The 9,251-nt window shown below is 36.5% G+C and overlaps 1 protein-coding gene across 1 annotated transcript; it reads left to right on the forward strand.

Moving 5' to 3' along the window:
- The first annotated feature begins 238 nt into the window (after positions 1–238).
- On the forward strand, positions 239–9,201 carry tapbp.1 (TAP binding protein (tapasin), tandem duplicate 1). The gene is made up of 8 exons (XM_067612145.1): positions 239–435; positions 2,030–2,221; positions 3,503–3,751; positions 3,847–4,206; positions 4,547–4,870; positions 6,104–6,205; positions 6,451–6,479; positions 6,629–9,201. Exons 1-8 carry the CDS (start codon positions 375–377, stop codon positions 6,629–6,631), a joined length of 1,320 nt encoding a protein of 439 aa, XP_067468246.1. The 5' UTR covers positions 239–374; the 3' UTR covers positions 6,632–9,201.
- Positions 9,202–9,251: the final 50 nt, after the last annotated feature.

A 9,251-nucleotide genomic window follows, 5' to 3' on the forward strand; every position in this document is an offset into this window, starting at 1 on the left:
TGTAATATTTTATGCGGTTTTTCTTTCTTTTAATGAATTATGCAAAGCAAAAGCACCTTGAACTGCCCTGATGTATAAAATGTGTCATACAAATAAACTTGCCTTTTAGGTCATTAAATGTTGACAACAACACCAAGACAAATTCATTGTATATTTACTGATGACCTGCTTAGCAATAATTCCGATTCTCGTTGATTGTGGCGTTTTTATTTTGAAATCACGACCGGAACATGGGTTTTTTTCTATGTCTGACTTGACTCGTGTCTAAAAGTGAAAGTAAAATGAACCTGGAGTTGAAGGGGAATACCACCGATCTAAACGCCACTTTTTCTGTCTGATACCAGCAGATAAACACAAGAAAAATACCGACAAACATGACGGACTTCTCTACAATTTACAAACTCTCTCTGGTTGCAGTCGCCTGCTTCGTCCAAGGTAAGTTGGGATATTTCTGTCGATACTTTTTGCTCTGCAGTGCTGCGAAACTACAGACGAGTTTCATGCTTAAAAGTATATCTAATGTTATAGGCCAAAGCCAGATGTAGCTTGTTCTCGTGTAATGAAATAATTAACCCAGACTCCGCCAGAAAATGGGCATAGTTAGGGTTAACCGTTTATCGTTTATTGCAGCATATTTGGCGAATATTAAATATTTTTGCAACAGATTTTGCATTCACATAGGAGTCATACATCATTTCGGCAAAATCCAAACATAGAAAAACAGCTGTCTATTATAATTTGGGATGAAAGTGTACAAAACAACTTGAACTTTGACTTGAGATTTCAGGCTATTAAAAAAGAGTAAATTGTTGTTCTCTTTTAACTATATGTATGCCGAATTTTGCATAAGACCCATTCACGTCGGAAAATATCTTAAATAATGTCTTAGCAATATATACATTTCCTATTTAACGTTGGTGAACCTAAAATCGCGGTATATTTAAAGGGTGTTTGGTGTGAAGCGTTCAGGGGGGCGTAGTGCACGGCGCCCTCTCGTGGCCGAAAAACTGTTATTACACCCAGCGTCTACTGCTCACGGTGTTTTAATTAATGAATCGATTAATACAACAAAAATTCATAAATAACACATAAATAACATATAGCGAGATAACAAAAGTTGGAAATATAATCAGAACTTTCTGAGAAAATATTGCCCATTTTCTCAGACATCTTGTTCCAAGCTCGTATACATTTACATGAAAAATCAGGAGAATAAACTGGATATAAGAGGAGAACAAAATGATGGAACCTACAAAAATGATAAAAGTGTATCACCCCTCCCAGTCTTTCAAAATGTCACATTTAGAAAGCCTTTAGGGAAACAACAGCCGCAATTTTAATGGTTGCCCAAGAGATCACAGTTTAACTTTTATTTTCAACTGCCAGAGTTTTTTTATATTCCCCCCAGGCCTTGTGTAGCATGTAGCACTCAGTGCTATAGTCATAATAACCTCTATACTTTGTTTTTTTTTTTTGTTTTTTTTTTAACTTGGTGTTTAATTCCTTTTTTGTGTGTTTTACACTCCCCCTTGCTATTATAACACACCTTATTTAAGGATGTATTGTAGGTCTCTAATAAAAAAGACGTTTTGAAAGATAAACTTCAAAGCTGAATTCTGATTCATGGCAAATACTGGAGTGTCTCACTGGTAAATAGAAATTTCTAGGAACTATATATATTTATTTAATGTTTATTTGTATAGGGACAAGTATATAGCATGAACTTATGCCACATACTGCTGCATCTATAGTCTAAGCAATGCCTGTCCCTAGATGGGCTTTTAAAATACATAAAACTCAACAGTAAAATACAAATAAAACTGCACAAGACTCAACAATACATATGCACACATTACAAAACGAAACTGAACAACAAAGTTCATGCAAAGTGGCACAAAACACAAACAGCTCAAACAAACATACCACAAAAGTTTCATAAAACAACAACCAACAGTACAATATAACCTTCAGTGTTTCACAATGGTTCTTTATCGATTGCTGATATATTGTTAAATCTATTTTTCTAAAGCCTGCAGCAGCAGCTGTCCGGTGATGGAGTGCTGGTTTGTGCAGGAGAAAGCAGGGCGAGGAGGAGGATTAACTGCAGCTACGACCCAAGAAAAATCACTGCTTTACATCGGGACAGACGCTCACAGCCAGAGTACTAAAACCCAACAGGCTCCGTCCGACATCGACCCCGACAGAGTCTACTTTGTTACCGGTTAGTTCAAAATGAGTGACACACTGAACGGGATGTGTAACTGCACATTTATTGAGATGTGTGAGAGAGTGATGCATGGTGCCTTCTGTATATATGGGTAATATTTTTGCATGCATGTATGTTGAGCTGCAACAATTAATCGGTTAGTGAATCGACATAAAATTTTAGTATTTTGATAATGGACTAATCGATTTAAGTCATTTTAAGAAAAAAATTCTTGGGTTTTAGTTTCTTAAATGAATATACTTTCTGTTTTCTATGACAGTAAATTGAATATCTTTGGGTTGTGGACTGTTGATTGGGGGGGAAAGCCATTTAAGGTTACATCTTCACCATTTAAAGACTAAATGACTAATAGATAAATTCAGGAAATAATCTCCATATTTATTGATAATGAAAATAATCACTAGTTGCAGCCCTACATGTGTATGCGTCCATGCTCTCTGCTGTTCATTGTGTGTAGATACAGTAAGTGTGGCAAATGTGTTTTCAGAAGCAGCATTCTTACTGGAGGGAAATTTATAAGCCTCCACAGATATATAAGTGCTAATGATCAATTAAAATCATTACTATACCTGAGTATTATTTCACCTTTTTAGTAGCCTATTTCCTTCAGACTTGCATACATTTGCCCCTGGTTCACCCCTAATATGACCACAGTGCAAACTGCCTTGCTAAAGACATCCATTACAATAGTTATTGAAAGATCTTTATTCAGTTTCTCCACTGACTTTCCCTACTGGAAGTGTGTTTGTCTAAACTTCAAGCTACAATTGTTTTTCTGTGATATATTTCATTGTGGGGGCAAAGTGTAAAGGAGATAACTTGATGTCTTGATGTTGATTGTTTTTTAATCAAGTACTGCACTCAAATGCAGCAGATATGTACTCTCTGCATTCTCTATTGTTTTCTCTGTGAATTTTTATTGATAGGGTCATTTACTCAAACATATATAGTTTAGATTTCTTTGCTTATTATAGCTTTAGCAATATAAATATGGCTTTTACCTCATTTATTTATTTAGCCTACTTGTTTGATTTTCTTCCAGGCTTGAACTTGAATTTGTCAGCTAGGGCTTCTACACTTGATTAGATATTTATCAGAAATTACTTTGTTGAAAAGAAAAAAAAGGTATTGTGATTTCGGCCGGACTTGAGAAGAGGAATGTTGCGGTTATGGTTGATCATAACCCAAAGTACAAAGTGAACATGTGTGAACTTTCTGCATACTTTTTCGTATTACAATGTGTACATATAACTGTTCTGGCTCCTGTGTCCTCAGACCCAGCCGCCACTCTCTGCCACCACTCTCTCAACCCTCCCAGAGGCTCTGTGAAGAAGCCCCAGTGTGAGATCAACCCCTTCCTGCCGCAGATCTCCACCCTCAAATGGGTCGCTCCGCTCACAGACTCTGCCGTCAGCCCCAAATACCTGCAAGCTGATTGGTTTTCAACAGCCATTCAGGGGCTCAACCAACAGCTGGGTGTTTCCAGCATCATGCGTGCTCCTACAGCAACCAAAGAGTACAACGGTAATGATCAAGATGGTGAAGAATTCATGATTTTTATCTCATCTCAGATAGAAGTGGTAGTTTAAATGTAGCTTCCTCACTGTCTCTTTCCTCAGTGATCCTGAGTGTGACCAGTAAAACAGTCTCGGTGCAGTCCAGACTCGGGGAACCGGTGCTGCTGGACTGCGGCTTCTGGGTCGACCCCTCCTCGCCTCTATCTGGGTCTGGTTTCGCTGTCGAGTGGCGCTACCAGTTCAGAGGCGACGGACGACTGGTTCTGGCTTACGACGGCAAGGCAGACCGTTTGGCTGATACACAAGAGGAAGGGGCCACGCTGGACTTTGACAGTTTGCACGAGAAGGGAAATGCATCCCTGATCCTGCAGGAGGCTCAAGTGCGTCACTCTGGGACGTACATCTGTACGGTGTATCTGCCGTACCTTCTGGCTCAGGTGGCGGTGGAGCTTGACATTGTAGGTGAGGGAAAAGATTGTGCGTTTTGTTGTGTGATCAGAAGACAAACTTGCACGCTTTAAAATGGTAATGTCTAGATTGTTTTTCCTATTCTGATCCTTTTCTTTGACCACATGGAAATATTTGTCTCCCTGAAGCATTAATGCAAGTCTAGAGGTGCTTAACAGGGGAACTCATGTCCTTGTCCATGATGGCATTCATACTCTTTCAGACATTATCTCTTTCTTTAGTATCTGGTTTCAAGGGACACTGAAATAAACCAATAAGTTGAGAGCACATAATAAACTAAACGGCCTCAGAAAAAAGATTAATAAGCTCCTTCACTCTTTTCCCTTCTACCCAGAACCCCCATCCCTGTCCATCCACCCCTCCCCTCTGCCCATCTCTGTTCCTGGCCAGACTTTGACTGTCCAGTGTGACGCATCCGGCTTTGCCCCTCTCTCCCTGGAGCTGAGCTGGGAGTTCAAAGATGCCGATGGGAAATCCAGGCCTCTGGGATCCGGCAGCGTAACAGGCCACAGGCAGGCCTGGGATGGCACCTTCAGCCAGAGCACCCGGCTGGAGCTCGACACATCCAAGCTGGACCTGGGCAGAGGAGGAGAGGTCACCTGTGTGGGTGTCCATCCCGGAGGCACAAGACGGGCCAGCGTGACCCTCAATGTCATTGGTAATGTGGAAGATATGGTTGTTTTTTTTAAAAAAAGGCATTAAATGATTTATCAAGCTTTTTTGGCAACAACACAGATAGAAAAGTTGTGTTTTAGAGATGATTAGGCTGTGACATTAACAAAAAAACATTTTTCTTTATTAAGTGTTGAGGTAAAAAAGTCCATCAAGATGCTAAATATTATAATTCATATTTTACTTCAAGCCCTGAGGACAAATAAGACTTAATTCGGTATGTTTAAGAGCTGCTGGCCAAGGTTTCAATGGGTGAATTAGAGAAGGGAGATATATCAATATACAACTGTTACTGTGATACCAGATATTATGTGGGATTTTGGTTATTATGATATATTGTAGCTTAAATGTTGTCTTGTATTGTATTTTCCTGGTTTTAAAGTTTGCATTACACTTAAGTGATGCAGTTTACTGAATGTATTTGACTGTGTTAACTGAGTTTAATGAACAGTGAATAACTCTACCTGCTTGGTTGTCATATCCAATGAAGTGTTTTTTCCTTCCCTGGGTTTGGATTACATTCAGGGCTGCAACTACTGATTATTTTCATTATTGATTAACCTGTCGATTATTTACTCAATCGATTGGTCGTGTAGTCTATATAATAATAGAAAATAGTGAAAAATTGCTGTTTCCCAAAGCTCAAGTTGACATCCTCAAATGTTTTCTCTTCCCCCAAACAGCAACACATCCCAAAGATATTCAGTTTACTATCATAGAAGACTAAAGAAACCAGAAAATTTTTTCTTAAAAAAAATGTCTCAAAACGATTAATCAATCATCAAAATAGTTGGTGATTAATTTTCTGTCGATCAATTACTTGACTAATCATTGCGCCTCTTATTACATATAATACTATGTTACATACAACACATATGAAAGCATCAGCAGCCATAGACTAAATATCATAGTTTTATAAATTTAAAGGTATTTAGTCGAAAATATATCTTATATGACTTTGACATATACTTGAGATGACTGGTATTCAACTACATCAACCATATACTGTATAGCTAAGGGTTAGTAAAACATGACTAACAAAACGCATCTTCTTTTAAATTCTAATTTTAATTGAGATAAGGGAATCTTAACACTTTTGTGCAGTATTAAATGTTGGCAGTAATCAGAATTTTGTCCTTTTGTGAAATTGTTATATAAATTGTTTTATCAAGCTTGACAAAAGTGGATAAATTAAAACTTCTGTCTTTTGTCTTCTCAGGGTTCAGCACTCCGTCCATTGAGGACTCCATGGCAATGGTTGGTGTGGCGCTGGTGCTCTACGGTCTCATCAAGTTTGTCTCTTGGACCTTCACTGGCTCAGGTAGCAAATAATACAAAATCAATAACCAGAAAAATGTTATGATAATAAGTCATGAATTTATTAATGTTCTGCACATATTTAATCATTTCAAACTTCAAGGAGGCTTGATGCATTATTATTTACATAAAATATTTAGTATGAGTTAACATGTTATACTATTTAAAGAAGATGCAGTAAGATATTTCAAGTATAGTGTTCATTTAATTTCTTTATCTAATTGTTGTATTTTGTTTCACTGTATTTAGGCTCAGATGAGGCTGACAAAAAAGACAAGGTAACTTTTCTTTTTCTATTACTAATAGTCAAAATGTTTACATAGATGTTCATTTTGTTCACTTTTTTAATTATATAATTTTATAACACTGCAGCTGCTCCTTTGTGTACCTCCTCTCAATAATAACTTTCAACTTGTTCCACTTGCAGTAAGAGAAGTAAAGAAGCGAAAGAAGCCAACTGTTGTGAAACCGCAACACTGAACCACCTAACCTGTCTGCTTTGATATCTGGGTGGAGTTTTTGCAGTGATTGTTCACTTGTTCATGCAGACAATTATGTCATTTTTTTTTTACAGCTTGTTGCATAGTGGTAAATCTTTATATACTTTTACTTTTGAGTTGTTGTTTTTCACAGATCCATAGGGAAACTTGCTTGTGCTCATACTTCTTCCATTCTTGCTCAAATAGTAATGCTAATCCAAACATACCTGTTATGATATTACTTTGATCCTTTCTTCTTTAAAGGGATATAACTGTGATATCATACTGGCCTTCTACTGTTTACTTGCTTCTTTTGTTTAAAGGGAAACTTCAGTATTTTTCAACCTGGACCCTATTTTCCCATCTTTTTGTGTCTAAGTGACTTATAGGGACAAAAAATTTTGAAATTGGTCCAGTACTGAGTGAGAGCACTGCAGCCGGCAATGTAATCCAACGGGGCAATAGCGCCCCCCCAATGTACGTCCACTAAAAGTGTTTATTTTTGCCACTGACAGGCCCAGATTGTTTTAAGTGTCTGACAACATTATGAAGAGCACCATACAGAGAAAAAAGAGAAGTATTTCTTAACCTTTCACTTGATCCGGTCTGTTTGTTGTTGTGTCTAACCAAATCTTGCTCAAGGAGAAGTCTCATTCTGAAATCCTGTGAGAGTTGAGTTGTTACAGAGTTGGAGAGAGGAGTGCTGGGAGGAGTTTGTTGTGTTGGAGTACAGAAAGTGTAGTTTAGTTTTATTCGAACGATTTCCAAATGGCTGAATATGTAGCTGATTTTGACAGCAACTCAACTATCGCAGGATTTCAGAATGAGACTTATCTTTGGGCGAGACTTGGTTAGACACGATAACAAACAGACCGGATTAAGCAAAAGATTAAGAAAAAAGTTTTATTTCTCTGTACGGTCCTCTCCATAATGTTGTCAGACACTTATAATAACAATCTGAGCCTGTCAGTGGCAAAAACAAACACTTTTAGTGGACGTACGTTGATGGGGAGCAGTTGCCTGCTGCAGCTCTCTCACTCAGTACTGCACCAATTTCAAAATTTGTTGTCCTCATTAATCACTGAGACACAAAATGATGGGAAAATAGGGTCCAGGTTGAAAAGTTTTCCTATCGAATTTCCCTTTTTAAAGTATCTTGTCACAAACACTGGAAAAGATCCAGAAACTTGATGAAATTTTGAATTGTGTTGAAAAATCAGCTTCAATAAGGAGGTGTTAATGCTTTCATATGATGCATATAAGTAAAAAAATAAGTATAAAATAATAATAATAAAATAAGTAAAAAATACGAAACAATGAACTTTGAAGGAATAGAAAGAGTTGAGCCCTGTGAGAGGCTGAATATCTTATTTTAATGAGCCTGGACAGAAAAAACAATGTTTGACTAAACTGTCCAAACCCACAAACTGAATCCTGTTTTTGTAAATACAGAGAATATAATGTATGTACAGTATATTCTGACAATTTTTTTTATATATGTGTATGTGTGTCATGAGGACAGTCACAGCACATGTTACTTTATTTTATTTGTATATTGTCCAAACTGTGGTAGGAATGAAGCTCTCACTCAGATACTTCATTTGAGGTGTTGTGAAGGAGGAAATGTGAAGGAAATGGTACAAACAGAGCACACAATTCCACTAGGAGAAAATCCAAAAGATGTGTCAGAGTTTAAAAAACCATAATTGGTTACTGCTTTTTTAGGGAAGTAAAAACATTTCTTAAAGCGTGCTGCCAGTTTCCTGTTTGCTAATGAGTGTCTTGTTCATCACACCTGTGGGTCACATTGTGGGTCAAATCGTCTGAAAATGCTCACATGTACATTGATGATAGGATCATAACGGGGATATGGGAGTATTTTCACAGACTGTTATGAATGTGATATTTTTTCTTGCTGTCAAGTCTACAAGGATGACTTTTTTTTTCTAAATAAACCCTTCATGATGACCTGACTGTTGATTTTGATGTAAAATGTAAGCTAGCATTAATGAGAATGTTTGACTTACGCTGTCTTTTTCGGAATAAAACTACATGGTGAATGTAGAGTTTTGCTTTGGAGTATTATTAATGAATCCTAGTCAAAACATGTAAGATTCTCATCAAGAAGATAATAATACATAGAAATTAAAGAAGGGATAAAACAATTGGTTATAATTAATGATAAAGATTTAAAATTATTGATTAATAAATGTAAATATTAAAATCTGTCAGGGTTGGGAGATTAACTAATTTCAATTTTAAATTAAATTAATTGCAAAATATGTTTTTTTTTCAAGTGGTATTTCACATTTTTGATATTTCACATTTGAATTGTAAATTTTATTGCTATAGTTAAATCATCTACATTTTGTGGTAGTTGTATTTTTCTCTTACTTTGTGTATGTAATTGTCTTTTCTCTTTTTCTTTTTTTTTTTTTTTTTTGACTTTTAACCACCAAAACAAGGGAAATTCCAAGTATGTGTTAGGCTAACTTGACAATAAAGCAGTTTCTGATTCTAATTCTGATTTTTTTTTTTTTTATATATATCTTTTTATATTTGTTTTGATAA

Source organism: Thunnus thynnus, chromosome 15 (assembly GCF_963924715.1).
Source record: "Thunnus thynnus chromosome 15, fThuThy2.1, whole genome shotgun sequence".
Taxonomy (NCBI): Eukaryota; Metazoa; Chordata; class Actinopteri; order Scombriformes; family Scombridae; genus Thunnus; species Thunnus thynnus.

Excerpts from the sequence above, each read along its gene's own strand:
- tapbp.1 (XM_067612145.1), top strand. The coding sequence starts at position 375 with ATGACGGACTTCTCTACAATTTACAAACTCTCTCTGGTTGCAGTCGCC. Across the intron at positions 3,752-3,846 it reads AGCAACCAAAGAGTACAACG|TGATCCTGAGTGTGACCAGT; the intron begins GTAATGATCAAG and ends CTCTTTCCTCAG. Across the intron at positions 4,207-4,546 it reads GGTGGAGCTTGACATTGTAG|AACCCCCATCCCTGTCCATC; the intron begins GTGAGGGAAAAG and ends CCTTCTACCCAG.